The 23,626-nt window shown below is 35.4% G+C and overlaps 1 protein-coding gene across 11 annotated transcripts in view; it reads left to right on the top strand.

Annotated features, from left to right (window-relative positions):
• KDM4C (lysine demethylase 4C) overlaps positions 1–23,626 on the top strand; it is a 274,177-nt gene that overhangs the window by 41,075 nt on the left and 209,476 nt on the right. For 9 of the 11 annotated variants that reach the window (XR_012833183.1, XM_075741245.1, XM_075741244.1 and 6 more), the window contains 3 exons: positions 9,348–9,397; positions 17,742–17,845; positions 22,111–22,248. Coding sequence is in view for 9 of the 11 variants with exons in the window: in XM_075741245.1 (XP_075597360.1) it covers positions 9,348–9,397; positions 17,742–17,845; positions 22,111–22,248 (292 nt within the window). In the remaining 2 variants the exon portion in view is untranslated. Of the gene's footprint in view, positions 1–9,347; positions 9,398–12,556; positions 12,622–17,741; positions 17,846–17,959; positions 18,231–22,110; positions 22,249–23,626 lie in introns of those variants that run through there. The other 2 variants (XR_012833184.1, XM_075741247.1) reach the window with 2 other exon arrangements.

Below are 23,626 nucleotides of genomic sequence, written 5' to 3'. Positions count from 1 at the left end.
TACATTTCGTAATGGTATCTGTGAACTGCTTATTAGTGCTAAAAATTTCTTCACTCTGCCATTTGTTGTTAAATATTTTCTTCCAAATAAAAATATTTTCTTCTAAAGGCTGTAAAGAGCCTTTCCGAGGCTCTGACTAAAAATTTATTTTTGTTTTGTGTCATAATTTGAGGACTTTAGTCATGTAGTTGAAGTATTAAACCACTCTTTGTTTATACTACGCATTAATTTCCAGATTTTTGTTAGTAGTACAAATGTTAGGCTATTAGTATGTGTGTTAAATCCATTGGTAAAATATAGATAATGCTTCAATTTATGTTATACATTTATAAATAAAAAAATCTGTATAAGATACTTAGATTTTGGAAAATAATTTTGGGTTTAATAAGTATCTGAAAGCAGTGCTTATTCTTTGTGCTGTTTACATGACTTATGAAAAACAGTGGTGTTGATAGGAATTTTTTTAAGTATTAAGGTGATGTAAATCTTCTTGAAGAATATTAATAATGAACATATATAACTATTTATTAAGAAGGCCCAAAGTAAATATTTTCATGGCACTGCAGATAGTTCAAATATAATAATAATTAATTCTTTATTTTAGAGAAAAAGATTAAGGATATATAGGGAATATATTTAATATTTTACTTTTAATAAAGTAATATCTTTTAAAATTTTGCTCATTTTGTCACCTCATATCTGATGGGGGAGGTCGGAATTCTTTTCTGTATAAAGAATCACTTTTTACTTTCTGATGAGAGGGGCACAGTGTAAACATAATTTATGTATCAACTTGTGATGTTTTCTGTGATGTTCCATCCGGTCTTCACTTCATAGCTCTTTTGAACAGACTGGAAATGACAGGGAACAGTACATTATGTTAAAACCCCCTCCTGTTTAGTAATGTGTTTCATAAATCACAAAATACCTTGCAGGGCTGGTCAGTTATAAAATAAAGAGGAATACATACTACAGAAAAAGAAGATGGTTCCATCTTTGTGATAAAGTCAAGAAAAAGAGACCAGATTGTTGAAGAGAGAATGCTTAGGCAGCCAAAATTAGATGGATTAGAAGAGTGAGACTTGATCTGGCAGTTTATGTAGGTAGTAAGAGGAGTAGGGTGAAATGGATCCATGGTGAAATTCAAAATAAAGCAGGTGATTTAGGTCCAAGGATTCTCTTTTCAGGAGTTTAGTGGATACAGGTTGGTGAGGAATCTGATGTCCAGATTGCCTAACATTTTTGCCATGGCTAGAACCTGTTTTTATGGACTTGCCAGTGTAGAAGGTGTACCAATACCTGTTCATCTTCCTCTATGAAGCGGAAAAATGAGGAAAGATACATAGTTACGTGGTAGGGATTGAGGAAGTCTTTAAAATACGTTTTCATGTGAAGGTTTTCAGATTTTGAATTCCAGTGGCATAGGAAATAGTAATGGTATTATGGTAGGATAAAAATGGATGGTGTTCTGATATTAGTATTAGACAAAATTACAGATAAAAAAGGTGAAGAAGGGAAAGCATACTCAGACTTATGCTAACATTGCGTGGTTTAAGAACAAATATGGCAATAAATTAAACGGGTTAAAAGACACTCAGCTAGGCCCTGTCAGGGTCTTCTAGTGTAGTATTAATAGAACTTTCAGTGTGGTCAGCAGCTGACAAAGACTCGTCAAAATTAGGCCAGGTGATGCAGAGTTCAGCATTAGTGGGAGAGTTTGCACAAGTTATGCATACTATTGACAGAACTGACATGTATTCTAGTTAGTTCTGTGTCTAGGAAAACTATCAGATACAGAAAATTATGGTGAAGTGCAAACTTTTAGTGTGAAAAGTGGAAGTAATGTGTAAGACTGCCATGAGAGATGGGGAGACGGTTATGCTCAAATTAGAAGAGAAGAGGATTAGCCACACTTCTTGCTGAAAATTATCAGACAAATTAGAAATAAGAATATTAGGAGTCACAGAGATGACTATAATCAGAATACTGATTCTGATTTGTAAAAAGGTAGCTATAATCAAACAGTATAGTGGTTTATCAACGGTCTGAAAGTTACCATTGTGCTTGAAACCAAGCAATCATTTGGTAGTTAGAATGTTCTCCATAAAGTGGGAGTACTTTGCTGAGTAAGACATGGGAATTAGAAGAAAAGGAGAGATTCTGCTCCTCTTCCCCAGAGGAGGATTTTGTTCCTTGAAATATTTAGGTTAAGTAGGGAAACCTTTTAGATGGTAATGGACCTTGAAATTTTCCATCTCGAAACAGCAAATGTATTAACTTCCTAAATTAAGGTTATGAGATTTCAGTTGTTTGTATTTTAAAAAAATATTTATAATGTTAATATATAATAAGTATTAACCACCTAAGTAGATAATAGAGCAGATTAGTGTTGCTTATAGAAAATGGCATGGGATTCTGAGCCCAGTGTCTGGAATTAGATAGATAGCATTAGTTTTATATAATGTGGAGGTTGCAAATTGCCTGTTATCAACTGTGGACCAATGCATTAGGTTCATTGTGAAAAAATTACTGTTGTAAGTTTAATTGTAACAACATTTCTATGGGTTTACAGCTTTGGAATTCTTAAAATACTGATTAACAGGAAAAATCATCAGCTGTTGTTCCCCTGTCAATATATAACATGGGCTTCAGAGAAGTACTTTGGTAAAGTATTTAGCATCACTCTGAACTAGCTTGGAGCAGATGGTGTTATCCATTATCTGTGCATGTACCTGGCTTAGGAAGAATAGAACTCAATGTTTTGTATTCCTTTTCATGTCACTGAGATGAGAATAATTGGGTGGATACAAGAAGCTGCTTGTCTGATGCTATCTTGTTTGGCTGGGTACTTATGGCACAGTAAAGCAATAATTCTTTGTTTTTTATGTGTTTTTATGTTCATACTTTGAATAATACTGCTGTAAAAGTTGCCCCACTTGTAAAACATACCACTTGAAAACGTTATCTGCGGGATTTTTCCAATAATTTGGGATACTTTCCTGAGAACTGCTAAACTTTTCTGGATTATCAGCACTGTATTTTTAATGTGGAACTTCACTTTTCTATCTTACAAGAATCAACAGTATGGGTTAGTGTAAGAGGATTCTTATGTGGAGTATAAGTCTATAGGCAAAGTAAGGGGAGAGGTTTTTTGCAGTCCGTAAGGGCAAATCATTAATTATTTGGGCAACCGAACATTTTATGCACTGATTGTTACTTGTGTGTAGTTGTTGACATGACAAATTTTTCTGTAAAAGTTAGGTTCTGAAATATGGTCTGGGGTTGTAGTCTGTTGTATAGGGATTATGAAGAAGATGGAGCCAAACTCTTCTCAGCGGTCACTGACATAACGAAGGAAAGGTAGCAATAATCACAACTTGCACCAAGGGATGTTTCAGATCAATAGCAGGAAAAAACAATTTACAGTGACATTACAACATGTTGCTTAGGGAGGCTGCTGAGTCTTCATCTTTGGAAATTTTCAAAGCTTGACTGTTGCCCTGTGCAAACTCATCTGTCTTTGAAGTTAGCCGTATGTTGATCAGGACATTGGACTAGATGACATTCAGGTCCCTTCCAGCCTGAACTCTATCATTGTGATACTGAATTTTAAAGAAGATGGTCCTCAAAGTTACTTTGCTAATGTATGACTTGAAATCCAATTCTGAATCAAGCCTTTACTTTTCTGCAGAATTCTAAACCTGCAGGTGAAGTTGCTTGCAATTCATTTGCAACTGTTCATGCCACTAGTTCTATTTTCTATCTACTTACATGTTTTAGCCAATGTTTTCTTTAATCTGCGTTCTGAGGAATATAAAGCCTTTGGAAATGTAGGATTAGAGAAAAAGAGGAGCCTCCCTCCCTCCATTCACAAAACAGCTGCAGCAACAAAGAGAGCAACAGTAGAAGTCTCGTAAGATATCTGATGAATAACTTTCAACTCTCACTTTGAAGGTCAAGAAGAAGCTACTTCTTCTCTTTGACAAGAAGTTCTTGGGTTGTTATTTTTGCATGAGGTTTTGCATTGCTACAGTCGGTAGCAGCCATTTCTGAGTTCTCAGTGTATTTTCTGTAAGCTGTTAAGTGTATGATATATATGACTATTTATTTTCTAACTGCAGTGTTTTAGTTAGAGAAGGAAGTTTTCAAAAGCTAATGACCAATTTCCTGAACTACCTTGTCTGCTGATCTGTGGGTTTTGATGTTTTTGGTGATGGAAGGAACAGACTACTTCATATTTCACCTTTGTAGTTTCAGTAGATCTACCATGGTAATGATTCTGTAGTACAAAATGTAACTTCTTTGGCTCTGATGTCTAGAACAATGTTATTCATGTGGCACAGATTCATATAATTACTTCCTGAAGCATAGATAGATCACTAATCAAATTTAAGAAATCTGACTAAATTTTTATACTCCTACTGATTGTTCTAGTAAAATTGTTTTATAACTGTGTACTTTTTTGTATTCTTTAATACATTTTATTGTGCAAGCTCAATGACTTCGTAATTTTACATTCATTCATAGCTTTAAATTTATTTTCATTTTATTAAAATTTTAAGGTTATTAAATTTATTAATAACTTTAAGTGCTTTGAAGGTCAAAAAAAGCATGTTTAAATCTAACTTCATGAGCTCCTTTACCTTATCAGTGTTGTATTCAGTGTGTCTTTTTTTTTTTCCTCCTGGAAATTAGAGGAATGCAAGGCAAGTCAGCTGTGAAAGTCAGACTATGAATGACAGTTCACAGAATATTGTACTGACTGATAGGAAATCTGTTTTACTGGCTAACCTGATTTGTTTTTCTATGACAAGTAGGTTTTATTTTCTGTTCTTGGAAACTAGGGATTTGTCATCACATAGTCATCATTCTGGGATGCCATTACAACCTGCATGTTCCATCTTGGCAGTAATGTTAAGGGGTCCTTGGAAGAAGGACAAACAATTCTGAGATTTTTATATTCATTTATCTGTCATTATCATTTAGCTCCACTGCTTTTCTTGCTGTGAAAGTAAAATTTATTTTCTATGGAAACAGACTAAACTAAAAGCATGTGACTCATTCTAGCAGGATACCGTTGGTTGTTTGTCATGGTTTTACCCCAGCTGGCAGCTGAGCACCACGCAGCCGCTCGTTCACTCCCCCCGCATCGGGATGGGGGAGAGAATTGGAAGAGTTAAAGTGAGAAAACTCGTGGGTTGAGATAAAGACAGTTTAATTGGTAAAGCAAAAGCCACGCGCACAAGCAAAGCAAAGCAAAGCAAGGAATTCACTCCCCACTTCCCATGGGCAGGCAGGTGTTCAGCCATCTCCAGGAAAGCAGGGCTCCGTCACGTGTAACGGTTACGAAGACAAATGCCATTGCTCCGAACGCCGCTGCCCCCCCGCCTCTCTTCCCCCAAGCTCCTTATAAACTGAGCATGACGTCATATAGTGTGGAATATCCCTTTGGTCAGTTTGGGTCACCTGTCCTGTCTGTGTCTCCTCCCAACTTCTTGTGTACCCCCAGCCATCCCGCTGGCAGGGCAGTGCAAGAAGCAGAAAAGGCCTTGGCCCTGTGTAAGCACTGCTCAACAATAGGTCCGTAGAACAAAAACATCTCTATATTATCAATGCTGTCTCCAGCACAAATTCAAAACGTATCCCCACACTAGCTACTATGAAGAAAATCAATCCTCTCAGCTGAAACCAGGACATTGTTATACAATGCCATTCACGGGGCATGTTGCAGGTATTTATGATTTTTGGCATTCTTTGCAACCACTGAGGACAAATTGTCCTTCTTCCTCTTTTCAACAGTTTCTTGGAGTAAGGACTTTGATTTAATTTCCATCTTGAATATGTCCTTAAACCAAGATTTTCATGTTGGAACAAACCTGGTGATAAAAGCTTTTTCTAGAATTAGAATGGATGCTAATGGTTGAATAACACTTAAGTTTAATAGTTAGTATAGGTCAGGGTGAAAACTTTTGAAACTGAAGCAATGCTGCTCAGAATTGAGTAAGAATGTTGGATAAGGCTTTCTGTGGGGTTGTTTGTTTTTTTTTTTTTAAAATGTATTTAAACACTACTTAGTGCTAAGTGGCTATTAGTCATGGCCAACATACAGTCATGTTCCTCCATTTAATTAAAGGCAGAATACAGACAATCATAAGTACACACCAAGTCTATGCAGTAGCTTAAAGAGAAATTAAAGGCCTACTTCAGATACAGATGAAAAATAGGATCACTGTATTTATTTTTAGCTACAACAGCAGATTATGTAGGATGCTTTTAAAATTATATGTAAAAATTTGTTTCAGAAAGCACAGTTGTAATACTTAATGTTATGCTGCACTTAATTTTTTTAAATAAATATTCTCAGTATCTTAAAAACAGAATAGCTTAGCTTTTTAGCTTAAAATTATGAGTTCAAGAAGCTTCAGTGTTAAATTAAAGTTTGGATTCAATTAGTATATTCCATTAAAAAAGTAGCAATAATTTTCGATAGAGTATTGTCAATCAACATTTGTAATAATGTGAAAGCATTTTAATCACATATAATTCAATTTGTTTAATTTTACTAACGTGTTTATGTGATTTACTTCTACTGTGAAGTTATTGCAGAAATTCTGATTGGCTTGTGAAATGTTTTCTGGCTGCTTGGAGACTTTTCTTGATAAAGCCCAGGAGAACATTTCAGAGAGTAGAGCAAAAAACCAGATGATCATTTCCTCCCTAATCTTACAGGGATTTTACTAAAAATAAATAAATAAATAAAAATTTACAGATGTCTGTCGTGGTTTAGGCCTAGCTGGCACCACGCAGCCCCCCCCCCCCCCCCGTGGGATGGGGAGGAGAACAGGAAGGAAAAGGCAAAACCTCGTGGGTTGGCATATGAACAGTTTGCTGGGATAGCAAAGGGACGGGGAAAAAAACCCCAAACCCAGTACTTAACAGAATATATAAAACTGGTGATACACAATGCAGTTTGTCACCCAAGGACCGTACTACTCAGCCGCGCACTCAGACCCGTCCCGAAGCTGGACTGTCCCCGAGCTGTGTGCCCTGGAGCCGCACTGCCCCTCCCTGACTGGCCCACCCGACCCCTCCCCCTTTATACTGAGCATGATGTCACATGGTATGGAATATCCCTTTGGTCAGTTTGGGTCACCTGTCCTGGCTGTGTCCCCTCCCAACTTCTCGTGCACCCCCAGCCGTCCCACTGGCAGGGCAGTGCAAGAAGCAGAACAGGCCTTGGCTGTGTGTAAACACTGCTCAACAACAACAGGTCCGTGTAACAAAAACATCTCTGTATTATCAACACTGCTTCCAGCACAAACCCAAATCATAGCTCCATACTAGTTGCTATGAAGAAAATTAACCCTCTCAGCTGAGACGAGGACATGTTACATCTTGAAGCACTTGGTAGCTCTGGGCTGAAAGTGCTTTATTTCAATTCCATCTTTGTAAGAAGGTTTGGTAGCTTCTGATGTGAAAATTCTCGTGGTGGTGGGGTTTTTTTTGTTTGTTTGGTGGTTTGTTTTTTTTTTTTTTTAAATTTTATTCCTGGCCTTGTAGAAATTACAGCTGATCAATTTGATAATGTGATGCTGCTTTGTTTTTTATTATGTTGTAGCTCTTGGGGAAGATACTGTGAAGGAGTGCTAGAATCACTTAAATAATGTGTTCATTAGTATAAATTGAGACGGAACTGCAGATGAATAGAGAATCTGTTCTATGAAAACTTTGCTCAGTGAAGAGCCTTAAAGTAATGAACTGTGATACCATGCTTAATTTCTAGGCTGCTCATCCTAGAAAGCATTTCAGAACCCTGAATTAAGTTTTAAGGTTTTGCATATTGTAGATGGGTGAAACACTGTCTTTTCATGGTTTACTTTATGGAGTTGTGTATTTAATGACATACAGTACAGTATATAATGCTATACATAGCATTTATCTCCACCGGGGTGTGAAAGATGCAAACATATAGTTTTGATTACTATGTATATGCTGATGCATGTGTAATACAGAGTAGAGAACAGACACAAACACTTTGAGAGTACCAATGGAGAGAAACAAAATCCATTTTTTTTCTAAGACAGTGAAATTCTGATTAAAACTGCAAACGTTGAGCAGAGTCAAGCTGAAAGTCTTTCTTTTGTTTAATATCGTTTGGAGTGGGTTGTCAGTAGACGTGGGTTTTGCTACAGTTCAACTTAGAGCACTGATTTCTATGATGGAAGAGTCTTGCTTCTATGCTGCAGTTTCAGTTGTAATAGAGTAAAACTGTGTGTGTGCAAATGAGAGCTTGAGGTAGGAGGATGTTTATTTCCTGTGCAAAATGAGAGGCCTAGGGTCTTTTAATTCTTTTTTCTGAGTTGTCAGGGGAGATGAATGAAGTCTTGTGTTCACAGTGTAAAAGAAAAAAGCTGTATGTTGACTTATTTTGAACATGCAGATTTGGACTATGTTGTACAGCTGAATATGCATTTTTCTCCTTTTCTGAACCATATTTTTTTATAGAGAAGAATCAATCCAATGCTGTTGCAACATTGAACTGAACCAAAAGCCTATTATATCACATATTGAAGTAAAGTCAATAGTAAAGCCTAATTAATACATATCTATGAAATGCAGAAAATATGTTAGTAACAAAGTGTTCAGAAAAGCAGAATGAAATTATAGCTTTTCAATAATAATTTTTTTTAGCTGTAATAAACATTAAAAATGACATGAAGTTAATTCCAGTTCTTTTTATATTGTTACTGACTTGTTGCAGATAGCATATGGAATCTTTAAAAAATAATTTATTGTAAGAACAGAGTGATTCCAAGATATGGAATTAATGCCTTAATTTAAAGAAAGTGTATTTCTTAAATAATTTTTTAACTGTAATTGTAATGATTTTACAAAGACCCTTTTATTCCACAGCATTGGCTATAGGAAAAATTACAGATGTTTAATGCTCATATTTTTCTGTTCAACTCTTGTGTCTTGTGAAGCACAGTAAAATTCAAAGAAATTAAACATGTTTAAATTAAACTTACGTGTTTTTGTTTCATTTGGAAAATGAAAGTATATGTCTATTTTTTAACTGAAGTCGTGTAATCATAATCAAACGTTGTAAATATGTATGATTTTAAATAATGAATATAACATTCTTGAACTACATGTTATAATGTTTAAACTAGAAATAAGCTAAAATGTGTTCTCAAAAGAATGCCTCTCTATTTTTTTCCTGCATAATTTTTCAGTCTTTAATCTGTTTGGCTTCTGTATTTTTAGATGTGTATCATATGTGAATTATGGCTTATGTAGTAATTATGTCTTTAAGCATTTTCTCTATTTCTTTATGTGAACTTTAGGTATGCTATTCCTCCAGAGCATGGGAAACGGCTTGAAAGACTAGCTCAAGGTAATATTTCCAGTATTTCCATATGTAAGATGAAGGACAAACCTTCAGCAAAGTGAAGAACATTGTCCTTGACTCACCTACTGTGTTTTATTCCTTAATGTTGTGTGCCTTTTATCTGTCTATGGTATTATTGCAAACAAGGAACAGTTTCTACTACTGTGAGGAATTCTTAAGAAACAAAATCTTTTTTTTTTTCTTTTTTCCTCAGAACTTGATTTTGTACTTGTATTTTTAGCTTGATGAAGTTTAGGAAAATGAGGCTTGTTTTAGTTCATTAGATTTTCATTGCCAGTATCTTTGTCTCCTCTGTGCCATTGCTTTTTCGTGTCATAGCTTCTTTTCTTCAGTGACTTTTGAATCTTAACTTCTTAGCCAGATTTGATACAATGACAGGTAAGTTCTCCAGAAATTTCATGAAAGTTAATGGCTGGGTAGAGCATGGAAACCTGGTTAATACCCCTCTGGGAGGGGGGAAGCAGACAAAATGTACCAACGCTAAGTATTGTTTGGTAGCAGCATGCTGGCCAGTGAGCAGGCATATAAATCCGTTTTAGGCAAAGCAGGTACTGGCTTTTGCCCTCCAGAGGTTTGAGGAACATCTGTTGAAAAGGAGCGGAGGATTTTGTTATAAGGTTGAGATCTAAGGGATGAAATTCACTAGTCTATGGGAAAATTATTCTCACACAGTAATTTGTTTTATTTTCAATAATACTATACCTCTCTTTGTGTTTCTAGATTAAGAGTGCAATTTATGAACATGGGAATAATTAGGCATGTTTCCTGGCCTGGCAGCCCATGTTTTATAGCCTGCTATTAACCATATTATATGAGGAATGTTATTGAAAGTTTATAATTAGATATTGAGTATCAGGACCAAATTCTGAAAATTTTTGTACATTTTCTTTTCATATTCATTTTATGTGCCTATACTATATTACTATTTTTTGGAGCTATTTTTAAACTATTGCTGAGAACAGTAAGATGGCGTGTATTGCTGAGGTATGAAAGATCTGTGAACTTGCACTCTTAAAAACACATCTTGGAAAGACAGATTTCAACCTGGATAATTATATTTACTATTCCTAAATTTCCCCATAGTATCACTTGAGAAAGTTGTCTCATTTTTTTCCTTTCCAGATTCTTTTTCCAGCTTGCAAAGTACAGAACTCTTCATATGCATATCTTGAAGCTTTTGGTTTTCACTGGTAAACAAATTGACGCGTTGTAGACTGGGCAAGAGACATTGACTTATGATAGGATTATTCAGTAGTTAAAGATTTACAGGAAATGAGCAAGGTGTAAAAGGAATAGAGAATTGGAAGAAGTTCAGAAAGGGACACGAGGACTGGTGAAAAGTTTGCCTTTTTGTTTTAATAATTGTTAGTAAGCTCTAACTTTTCAATCTGAAAGAGTGTCAAATGAAGAGAAGGGGGTATGATAGAGACCTGTGATGAGTGGCATGGAACAGATGGCTAAATAGTGATTGTTCACTAGGTCTTTCAGTACAGCTAGAGACTCTGAAGGCTCTTAGCAGATTCAAAACAAGCAGAAGGAGATGGTTCCTTTCACAGTATGAACTTTTCACTGTCCATGATGGATTATAAAATTTTGCATGGATTCAGGGGAAGAGTGGACAACACTGACAAAGAAATCTGTTGGAGGAGCATAGGAATGGCATATGGCTTTAGAAGTCTTAGAGCAGCGACTTGTTGGCACTAGATTACTCACAGGAAGCAAAGATTTCATGCTGTGTTTAAACACTTCTCTGTACATCCACTACGGCTGGGTAGATTTTCATTTGATGTGGCATGGCTACTCTGGTGTTTATATTTTACACTGATTGATTATAGCTGTGCAGCATTTTAAAACTATTCACGTTTACATGTTCTGCAATGAGTGTGTATCCATTTTTTTTTTTTTTGAGACTGAGGGAAGAGAACAGGCAGTTTCAACACCACTTGTTCACTCATTTCTAAACAATAAGTGGCATTGAGGCATGGCATTGTTTGCTGCAGGCTAAAAAAAACCCTTAAGATTTTTCTTTGACATACCCTAATTTCCCCAGATACTGGAGTAACCTATGCATATTCAGGGAGGAGGTAACATTTGGAGATGCCCGCTTTGCTACATGGGAACTTTTGAAGTCACTTAGTGTAAACTTTTATGGTTTGAGAAAGTATTATATTAGAAAACTGTGGCCTGAAGGTGCTCAGACCTCTTACTGCTAATAATGGTGGCCTAATACAGTAAAAGGAATGGGACATAAAGCACGGGGAGAAGTGGAAATTGCCAAACCCACTGTTTGTCAGAGGCCAGTAGGTTATACTTGAGGAACTATGTCTTAATGTCTGAATGCCAGAGTCAGGATCGGACAACAGGCTAAATGGGACATCTGACTTCAGTCTCACGCAGCATAACAGTTCTTAGGTCCAGAACTGCTGGAAGAAGGTAGGACAGAAAGGGATCTGGCTTGAGGTATACCGGCACACTTGTACGTGCTTTTCTACAGCTGGGAACAGCAGCCCAGTTCCTTGATCCTTGCTGATCAATATTTAAAGAAGTTGCCCAGGCAAATCACTTAGCCTTGGCCTGTGCACATCTGCATGCACGTAAGTTGTCTACTATTCCTATTAATTATATGTTAGTACCAGTTACAAAGATATGTGTGGTGAATGGAAGACAATTTTCCTTGATGAATTGTGTATGATCAAAACTTAATTATTTTTATTTCAGAATTGTGTTTTGTACAGTAAATAGCAAATAAAACATAGATACTGAACAGTGAAGAGAAAATTCGAAATAGTTTTTTATTCCATTATATTCAGTGAATGAAGCTGGATTCAGGAAATCTACATACTCATACAGAGATTTTTATTGTAATAGCAATGTAACATAGGTGAGTTAGTTTCAGAGACAACCATCTCTGACATTTCCTGACTTTTTAGTATTTGACTTCAATGTCGTCTTCAATGTTTTGCTATGGGTAGGTTGTTTTCATGATGTTTTTGGTCCAGATAATAACTTAGAATGGAATGTAGAAGATGATGCTGTAGTTCTTAAGAATAAAGATGATGGACTTTATGCTCAATTTGACTTACACATTCACTTCTTTTTTTTGGGGGGGAAACTACCATTTCTGATTATTTCCATGCTGTGGAGGTTAAGACCTCTGTGATCTACTTTGCAACTGCTGCCCACTAAAATACAGTCTCTTTTACAGTAAGGTATGTTAAAAAGATGAAAATGTAAGCTGCATGGCTGCAATTCACTTAATAGTAAACATTAATAAAAAATGTAATAAAACATAGTGTAAATGAGACCTTCATACTTATTTACAAATCACAGAATCACAGAATGTTAGGGACTGGAAGTGACCTCTGAAGATCATCCTGTCCAACTCCCCTGCTAAAGCAGGATCACCTAGAGCAGGTTGCACAGGATGGCGTCCAGGTGGGTTTTGAATATCTCCAGAGAAGGACGCTCCACAGCCTCTCTGGGCAGCCTGTTCCAGTGCTCCGTCACCCTCACAGCGAAGAAGTTTTTCCCCATACTGAGATAGAACTTCCTGTGTTCCAGTTCGTGCCCATTGCCCCTTGTCCTGTCACTGGGCACCACTGCCAAGAGTCTGGCCCCATCTTTTTGACACCTGCTCTTTAGGTATTTATAAGTATTTATGAGATCCCCTCTCAGCCTTCTCCAGGCTGAACAGACCCAGCTCTCTCAACCTTTCCTCATACAAGAGATGCTCCAGTCCCCTAATCATCCTTGTAGCCCTCCAGTGGACTCTCTCCAGTAGTTCCCTGTCTTTCTTGAACTGGGGAGCCCAGAACTGGGCACAGAACTTCAGACGTGGCCTCCCCAGGGCAGAGTAGTGGGGGAGGATAACCTCCCTCGACCTGCTGGCCATGCTTTTTTTAATGCAGCCCAGGATACCATTGGCCTTCTTGGCCATGAGGGTGCATTGCTGGTTCATGGAGAGCTTGTTGTCCACCAGGACTCCCAGGTCCTTCTCCGCAGCGCTGCTTCCCAGCAGGCCAACCCCTAACCTGTACTGGTGTCTGGGGTTGTTCTTCCCTAGGTGCAGGACCCTATATTTGCCCTTATTGAATTTCATATGGTTCCTCTCCGTCCAACTCTCCAGCCTGTCCAGAACTTGCTGAACGTCAGCGCAGCCTTCTGATGTAGTGGCCACTCCTCCCAGTTTTGTATTGTCAGCAAACCTGCTGAGGGTGCACTCTGTCCCCTCGTCCAGGTCATTGAATTAAATGTGTATTAAAATATTTTTAATCATATTTTTGCATGAGTGCAACATCTGAAGAAAAAAAAAGTAGTTAAGAAGGTTAGCTCTGATGACCATGTGCCTACCAAATTAATGAAATACTCCTAAATAATTAAAATAATAAAATAATGCATTAAGTGGGACAGGTTGTCTAAGTCAAGACAGCAGTTGATACATAAAATTAAAGGAAGGCTAGAATATTTTTCCATTATCTTGTCTGCACATCACAATTACCACACATGCCTTTTGTGCATGAATGATTTCATTTTTGATTTCGACTGAAATCTTGATTGACTGTGGCACCTACAAATATTTTATCTGAAAGACATTAGACTTGCATCTAATAAAGACAACAGTTTGATTTTGCCCTTCAGCTGCTTTTTCATTTACGTAGGTTTTTTTCAATTTTATGTAGACATAAATGTAATAAAAATCTCAAGTGAGCTGTTAACTGCAATTTTTATACTTGTTATGTTAATCTGTAATACCATGATATTCTTAAGGATTTTTTGTTTCACAAAATGGGTTAGAAAATAAAGAGAACAGAAGCAGAGTGGCAAATCAGAAATGACAGTTTGAAGGATTTTCAAGATCTTTTAATAGATCATTTAATTGCAGAAACTGTTTTAGAGAGGAGATGACATCTATTTGTGGTGTTCAAATATGTTAAAGAAGAAACTAAAGTAAAGTTTAATATATTGTAAGTATGTAGGGGTGTTACAAAAAGCTTTGTATGGTGTATAGTATTAATTCATTTTATGCCGAAGTCGTTACCTGTTATGTATGAAAACAAGTATAAATAGTTGGTGAAATTAAACTTGATGTAGAATCTGCATTACTACGGGTCTCCAAGCTGAAAACTTTAGCAGCTGAGTAATTGAAATTTGTCTCAGTTGATAGTTGTGTGAGTCAAGTTAGATGCTACTTTCCTAGGAGATAAACTTAAGGCTGTAACATATTCATGTGGGCATAGCACCACTCATATTTCACACCACTTGCTGCTTTTCTGGCTTTTGTACTCTGTACTTTGTATAGCATACAAATTGCCACTGCTTCTTTGTAAGGACTGTTCGAATGCAAACTCATTTTCCTAATTTCTTCTATGTGCAATACAGAAAGTTAAATCAAATTAGTTCAAATCACTGCAAATTAATTTAAATCAATTACAGGAAGTTTGTATTTATACCTACCAAAGTAAAAACTAAAACCAAAATGATTAGAAGACTCAGTCCTCCTTTCATTTCTGCCTGTGTTCCAGGAGTACGGATGAGTAAATTATGATTAATATTTTGTATGTTCTGAGTCCTTTCAATGGAGATCTATGTAAGTAAAAGATTACTGTAACTTTGAGCTTAATTGATTAGTTTGGATTATTTTTAATTACCTTGAATTACATGGAAAAATATTTTCAATTTAGGCTGTTCTCTTACAAGTTTTCTGTTTTTATATTTACATTTTCATATTTTATATTTCAATTAATAAACTAGAAATACAGCACATTTACTGTAAAATTTCAGGTGAAGACTTGAGTATGGAAGTGTAGAAAAAGATAGGAAGTCTAGCCTCATTCATTGACTGGTCAGAATTTGATTTGAAAGTTCCCTAAGAATATGAATTTTATGTGTGCGCTTAAATAATGACCTTAGTGGCCAAATTGTGACATCGTTGATCATACAAGGTAATATATAGCCTATCACTCTGTTCAAGGCAATGGACTTAATTGAACAGGTATTTTTTCTGAATCCGTATTTATGCCATCATTAAGGAGACTTTTCCATCATGAAGAGCTGCATTGTATCTTCTCCATTATCAAGTTGCTACGCAAGTTAATTGGTGAAATACATTCTTTTTTAATACTTTTTTTAATACTCTTTGCTTCACTTTTGTTTCTGTCCATGTGTCTCAGGTAGTTCTGAGTAACAGGATTTTCCTTGTACCCAGAAAAAAAGCAATCATTTTTAAAAGGCTTTATCTTTGGATTTTCTTATCATATGAATTTTAGCTAGGTTTATAATACGAATGAAAATAATTTTGGAGAACCCTTTTTTACCCAATCTCACTATCATATATATATATATATTTTTTTTTTTTTTTTACTGTAGAGACAGGCTAATTTATACTGCACTAGTTTAAAGACCTGGCATTCATCTTCTCCTCCTATATGTTTTAAGAGAGGGCTGTGATGAAACCATATACCTAGCAGTGAGAACTTAGAGTCTAAGACGAGGAGCCAGCACTTCTTGTTTGCTCAGTATTTTTCCTATGGATGTGTTAGAGATAGTGAACTCCTTCATGCCTCAGTTCTGTTTTCTGAAAATTAAGAGAAATTTTAAAAACAACTACTTTTTTAATAACTTTTTTTTTTTAGTAGTAGCCTACTAATCTGTGTGAAATATCTGAAATCACTTAAGAATAGAAGACAGGCAATAAAGTAAACTGTCGACATTAAGAAGTCTTGGTAACATCGAAAAATATACAGAAGAAAGCAAAATAAATAAATAAATTTGAACTTCAGAAAGCAAAATAAATAAATAAATTTGAACTTCACAGAAAGGGATTACTTTCAAATGTTATATCCTTTATACAGTAAAATTACATATTATCCAGGACTGCTAAATATAAGAATTGCAGTAACTTACAGTACATGTCATGGTGATTCTTGCTAATGGTCTGATAGAAACAGTATAAAGACTGTAAGGATAATAATATTGTTTTTATAATAATAAAGGTAATAAACACCTTCTCATCTTTGCTGATCAGTGAGTAAATTGTTCCCCTTTGTCAGCCTCATTCTGCTGATGTTAGTGCTGTAACTTTGTGAGACTTCTGTGATGTTGCATTATAACAGTCAAAAGTCACGTTCATCTTCAAGCAAGTAATGCACCTGTACTTAAGTGGAAGAGGGATTGAGAGCAAGTATTCAGAGAAGGTAGTAGCTCTCATTATATTCCTTCCATTTTTCAGTCTGTCATTTTCAGGAGCTTCTTGCTTTTATTAACTATGCCTTTCTTTTCCTTTGTTTTATTGTTTGTAGGAATTCAGTTTTCAGTTTTTGAGAGTGTTAACCACTTTCTAGAATGGAGTCTGAAAGGAGGTCAGGAAGGATTAAACTAGTGATATTCTGGAAACGTTCCCTCTCTTTCTCCTTCTCATCTTCTCCTCTTGTCCTTGTAATATAGTGGTTTTTTGCTGTAATATAGTTAGGTTGAAGGGAAAAGAGCCTGATATTTTTGAGAGGGAAGGATTGGGTAGTTCATTTGAACTGTAGCTGAGGTGCTGTTCACATCCTGGTTAGAGGGTCAGATACCAGAGTTTAACAACATTGAAACCTTGTCTTTAATTTTTCACTTTCCCCTTCATTCATTTATCTCCATCTTCTCATCAACTAGATTGTATAATTATTTAATGAACTAAGCAGTGTTTGTGGAGTGCTACATAAATAATCATGAAAGCCGAAACATGGAAAGCAATCTTTGTTCATAGAAATCAAGACAAGATATAAAGAAGCAAAAAACCTCCTACTTATTTTTAGTTGTACCAGTTATCTCTGTGCAGAGAGATTATACTTTCTAGCTTTTTCTAGGTAGAAAGTTGTGTTGGTGTACTGTTTAGATAGTCTGGTAAACTGCTAGGTAGGACTGCTAGGAAGAGGTAGTCCTTGTGGAATCCTTTTCAATTTATATACTACAGTTGATTTTCATGTGTGCAGGGGTTGCAGAATGAACATTAACATAAAAAAAACAAACAACCCAACAGTAAAATATTTCTGGAAAGAGTAAGAAAAGTATGTCTAAATTTACAGGTCCAAATTGAGTCTAAGTTACTTCTCTTCCTAACAAGCAAAGAAAAAAATATCTAAACCCTTGCGACCTCTCCCCCTGAAAATCAGTTGAAAAACTTAGGCGGTGCATTTGATTTTTATACAAATCTCTCAGAACCTAGCAAAGACACAACCAAAAAATTTCAAACCAAGTTTAAGCAGTATTATGTATTGTAAGATACTACAAAAGTTTCCTACTTTTTAAAATTAAATGATACCCAGTATTGCTTATCTTGCCTTATTAGGGTTCTTCCCAAGCAGTTCTCAGGGATGTGATGCTTTTCTTCGCCACAAGATGACTCTGATTTCTCCATCAATACTGAAAAAATATGGAATTCCTTTTGACAAGGTACATTACTGTTTATTTTTAAACTATGCATTCATGCATTGAATTAGATTGTGTTTGCTATAAGGATTGTTTATACTAAAGTTGAGGGAAAATTATTATTTTTATTTTTTTAAGGCACTGACTCCATGAAAAGATGAAAGCAAATGCTTGTAGTATTGGCACTTTTATGTGGTTTAGCTTGGAATTTTCTAGCAGAAAACACTTGTAAACATCATAATCTTTATCCTAAAAGTTTCTGTGATTTTTTTAAGACATTACCAATATTTTTTATTTCTATTTCCATGCAAGCTTACATGTGATTTTCTGTTGACTGAGAAACAATCCTTAAATAGCTGTATTAATTTAAGTTGTATACCTAATATTTTAAAATAAATGTTTCATTTCTTATGTCTGTATATTGTTTTTTCTGATGCAATTAAAAGTAACTTTACTTTTGATCTATTATGATCTAAAAAGTTTAAGGTGTAATAAACCCAAAAGAACTGTTATTTAATTTAAACTCTATTAAAAAAGCTGTCACGTACTAAAAAAAGAGTGAATGATTATTTTGTGCTGTGAAGAAATTTAGTTCTATCCCAGCTAAAACCAGCACAAGTATATTGAAAAATATATTACAACATACAAAATAAGTGAATTAATAAAAAAAACTTATAATCTGAGAATTTATAAGATGATATGATAGATTGTAGCCAAAGTACTGCTTTCTGAAATGAATCCATTATTATGGAAGTAAATATAATTGGAGAGCATGTCTATAAAGAGATTTTACAACAGAAATTTATCAACAGTTCAAGATGTTCCTCATCCCTCCCGAAAATAGTATTTTGCAGCAAAATGAAAATCATGCAAGCATCTACACACCAATAATCAATGTCTACACTTCAATAATGAGTGTCTACAACAAGAACAATTATCAATAGCACTACTACTAGTTAAATTGTACTAACTGGTACTGCCAATTACATGATACGCTTTTATCAAAACTGAGTGGAAGCAAATTTAAGGTTACTTGATAAGAAGAACCTTGTGAGAAAAACAGCATTGCTCTTAAGGCAAAGAAACAAAGAGTGAGGTAGATGTTTAGGTGGGATGAAGCCACTGATTTGTTGTATCCCTTTTGAAATATCACTTCAATTTTCATGCTTAAATCAACCTATGTATAAAATTGAAGAAATGTAGGTGTTTAGAATGATACTGCCTGCCTTAGAAAGCAAGCTTTTTTGAATAAATGACTCCTATAAGAAGTAGTTTGTTTTCCGAATGATATATTATCATATGGAAATATAGTTGCTGAGTTCAGTTTTTGTAATATATACGTAAATACTGATTCCCTTCATAGCCTTGTACTTTATCATGAAGTGTCAGATGAAACCTTCCGAACTGGAAGGCTTTATAACTAGATTTATAGTTTTGGATTTACAGAACATTATTCTGAAAGGTATAATTTTCAGTGGTTGGTGTTTAAAGTAGCATATTGCAGAATGCCAGCATATTTGTTTTCAGTACCACACATTTGACGTGGGTAAGGGAGTTGATGTTCTTATTTCAGTGTCTTGATTATTCCTGTATTCTAATTTAAAAAAAAAAAAAAAAAAAAGTGTCTAGAAATAGTTAAATATTTAAGTTTGGTTCTGTCACCTAGTCTTTGGAGGAAGCAGACTGTACCCAAGTGTAATTATAATTAATGGGATTCAGTGAGAAAGTGAATAGAGAGAACCAGGCTGTGATCTCTCATGGCTCAAAGTGATAGAAGTGGAAATGTGCTGAATGCTGATAAGTCAGCCTATGCCTACCAGGTGGCAGCTGAACTGCTGCTTGTTGCAATAGAACACCTGCTAAACTGTCAGCAGTGGGAGGGTGTATTGAGATAAATTTTGGAATTGTTAGCACTGAGAATAATCTTTCTTAAACATTCCCACCGTGATTGTTGGAGTGCTACAGTAGCAGTTATAATATATGCACCTGTATGTGCATTTGCATGTATATACTAAATATGAACCCACAAAAAATTACCTTGCAAAGTGCAATGCAAAATGCAAGATCCAATTTTATTCTTTAGCTTTGTTAGCTAAGTATATTATTCTTGTTTTCTCTCTTTCCTTCATCCCATAATACAATCAGAAATATACATCGTGAATTGCTATCCCTGTGTATTGATTTTTGCATTGAGCAAAAAAAGCACACAAAGAATTCGTAAAACTGTGAGATGAGAATTTTGACGGAGAAGAAACGAGGGATTTTAAAAGCAGAAACTGAATGTAAGACAACTATGTCAGCAAAAAGCTGAGATTTAAGATATGTTCATAAGAAAAATGTTTGGAATTATGGGTTTTAATTTTGGTGTTTGTTTGAAATTTAATGCTCCCTTTTTGTGATTTCAAATTGTAAGTGTATTTCCCTAGAGTCGTATTTGTCCTTCTAATTTTTCTTATTCTGATGCTTACGCAAAGCATTGTCACACAATGAAAACAGTGTATATAATGTCTAAGAAGTTTCCTTATTTTCCTGTAATTAGCAAATGCTGATCTGGTTGAACCGTCATCAGTCATTTCTCAGATTATTTGCTTCATTTAAATGGATCTGTTTGCTTTTGAGTGAGCCTGCCGTCTGATGTGTGTTTCGTGTAACAAGGCATATCAGAGTATGGGGGATCTCTTTTAACTCTTTCCTTCTGAATCTTCTAATTTATTGGTTAACTCTTATCACATAGGTCAGAAGATAGTGTGCCATTTCTAGTCTCTGACCATCCTGTCCTTGATAACAGTCTTTGGTGAGCTGTCTTTAAGAGATTAAAGCTGTCTCTGAGTGGAGAGATTATTAGTGACTGACAAGAAGTGTTTTCTCTCCTTTTCTTCATGTCCAGAGGAGAGCAGCAGTCCATCCAAGTAAAAGAAGATGAGATTTCTCTCTTGAAAGAGAATGTCCTGACCAATGATTTGTTTACCTTACCCCACTTTTTGGTAATTTACTCTAGAAACCTTTTATATCTGGTATATCTTTTTGATAACTCTAGAAATTTGGGTTCTTTTCAGCTATACAAAATATAATTACTATGACTGTGGTTTTAGTTGGATTTTTTTTGTTACTGGTTTTTTCTTCTTTTTCTGTTTTCTATAATTTCTTGTTGAGTCAGTGGCCGCAGCACACTTTTCTTTTTGTTGCTTTTCACTGTACTTGTAAAGAACAGAGCAGTCTTTTGGAACTGTCCTTGCTTATTCTCTAAAGCAATGTCAGAGATTAACTGTAGGCAGGCTTTTCCTATTTGAGAATCTCCTTCCAGGCCCCTTGTCCTTGAGGTATTTTGAATTCCAGTTGTCAACAGTATGAGTGTCCTTCTGCTCTCTTAAATTGTGCTTAAAGAGAAAGAGGGGAAGGACAGGGGCAGATTAAAATTTGTTTTAATGTAATGTGTAAAGTGGTGTTTAATGGCTTTACATTGAGACATTCTGCATGACATTTCCAATGCTAGAATCCCCATGGTGTTAGTAGCTGTAAGGCTGAAGAATTGGTGCAGGGCAATTCTCATTAATTCTCTTTCCTTCTTTCCTATCCAAAATGATTTAAAGATACTGCCTGAGGGAATCCAAATGTATCCATTGTTGGGATGAACAACATTGTTGTCTTAACTGCTAAGGCTCGTTAACTTAGAGTTTCTCCTACTTTACACTTGATCATCAATAATAAGTAACTTAAAAGGCAAATCAGGCCCTCAGTCACAGGTCTTCAAACCATAGTTTTTGAAATGAGTGATTATGGGAGAGTAGGGTGAGAGTAAGATCTCTCTCCAGTCTTTCCAAGAAAAGTTCTAGTGCCATTCTAGAGAAACATCTTCAGAGTGTTGGACAGAAAAATTTCTTCAACAATTAATTTGTACTAGTATTTAGGGATGACAGTTGTGGGTATTTTGCTCCAGACTGTCTCTGCTTCCTCTCAGGAAGATTGATATATTCTTTGCACTGTCTTTTCTAGCTCCCTGTACTTCCAGGTTTTATTATCAGTGAACCTGTGCTCCAAGATTAGCTTTTTTGAACGTACTTTCTGAATATGTAAAATCATTCATGTAGCTGTGTATTTTACAGTAAACAACATAGTCTCAAGTGTACTGTTTCTGCTTGCAGTAAATTGCAACTGTGTGCAATGAGAAAAAATTCTTTCATTCTAGGTAGGTACAAAGGCAAATACAGGTTTCATTGCTTCAGGAGCAGAACTGCTTTTGTAATATTGTTCACTTTGCGGGTTTTTTTTTGTTTGTTTTTGTGCTCTAGGTTACACAAGAGGCAGGAGAATTTATGATCACTTTCCCGTATGGATACCATGCAGGATTTAACCATGGTTTTAACTGTGCGGAGTCAACAAACTTTGCCACCATCCGATGGATTGATTATGGAAAAGCAGCAAAGTTGGTAAGTCATATTGTAGCAAATTGATGCGTAACGAAATTTTTCCTCTGGTTATTTCTGTGTCAGAATCTATAGAAGCCGATGAGAAAGGGACTGTTAGATCAGGTGGTACCTTATTCTGCCATTGAGGTTTTATTTATAGTTGTTCTAGTGGATATTATACTTCCAGCAGTATGTATTCCTCTCAGTAATCAGTTTTGTTTGCAACTTAATGTACATATTGTTCTTCAAAACCAGTTCTATTTATGGATATTTTAAAATTGAAGCTACATATGCTAAGGTTAGTATATGTGAAGAGAACTGACTTTTGCTCTTAAACCTCCTCTGAGCTCTACTGTGTGTGAAAGCACTTTATTTAAACTAGGAATTTTGAAGCCTGGAAAGAAACATACATAAATAAACTTTAAACAACGTTTAAAGAAAAAAGTTCAACTTTTCTTGTCTTTAATGTCATCACATGTCTTTTAGTAGAAGATAATAAAGGAACTGTGAACTCAGAGTAAATATTTTCAGGTTTTAAAATGAGATGTATGTTAGTGAAGATACTTCAGACAGAAAATGTATGTAGCATATATCTTTTGCTTCTTTTCATGGACAGCATATGAGTAAAATATACAAAATCAAGAAAGTGCAATTTGTTCAGCAGAAGCTTGTTACTGTTTTTCAAAATTGTGTGATTTTTCTCAGAATTATAGCTTATATAAGCTTTGACTAGTATGCTTCCTAAAATGTTTGTCAGAGGCCTTTGTCAGAGTTGTTATTGAAAAAACCCTTTTCAATAGTGATTTGCTTAATATATTAGCTCATAAGATGACACAGAATAAAGGGCAAAATCAAATATGAAGGTTGAAAAATTAAGTAATGGTAGTTCTCATTAAACACTTGGGATTTGAAGACTGTGATGAGAAAGTTCTCAAATAGCAGAAAGTTATGATTCTAGGCACTGTTGATAATTATTGTTAATGAGATTGTATATGCTTCAAAGGGAAAAAGTTTATAAATATTTTTCCATGTGCTCTGTATGCATACATTAACAGTAGTGAAAGTATTGAAAACATCAATATGCATGTGAGAAGTTCAGGCTGGTCTTTACCTTTAATGGGAAAATTGCGTTCTTAATCGCTAACAGATAAGGTGTTGACTGTAAAGGTAATTAAAAGCCCCTCAAACTATGCATTTGATAGTTTGGAATTTCTATACATAGTACAGTGAAACAAAGTTGAGAGGAATATGGGCATGGACACATATGAATTAATTGTGGTAGGTAAAACTGTCCTCGATTTTAAAAGGTATGCATGTGCTGCAGCTCTAAAATCGATTAAGCGGAGCTTCAAGAATGGTGAATTTTATCTTCGGATGTAGCAAAGCTGGGGTAGTGATA

Source organism: Balearica regulorum, chromosome Z (genome assembly GCF_011004875.1).
Source record: "Balearica regulorum gibbericeps isolate bBalReg1 chromosome Z, bBalReg1.pri, whole genome shotgun sequence".
Lineage (NCBI taxonomy): Eukaryota > Metazoa > Chordata > Aves > Gruiformes > Gruidae > Balearica > Balearica regulorum.
The sequence above is the reverse complement of the archived record's forward strand: the minus strand, read 5'-3'. Positions and strand labels throughout refer to the sequence as shown.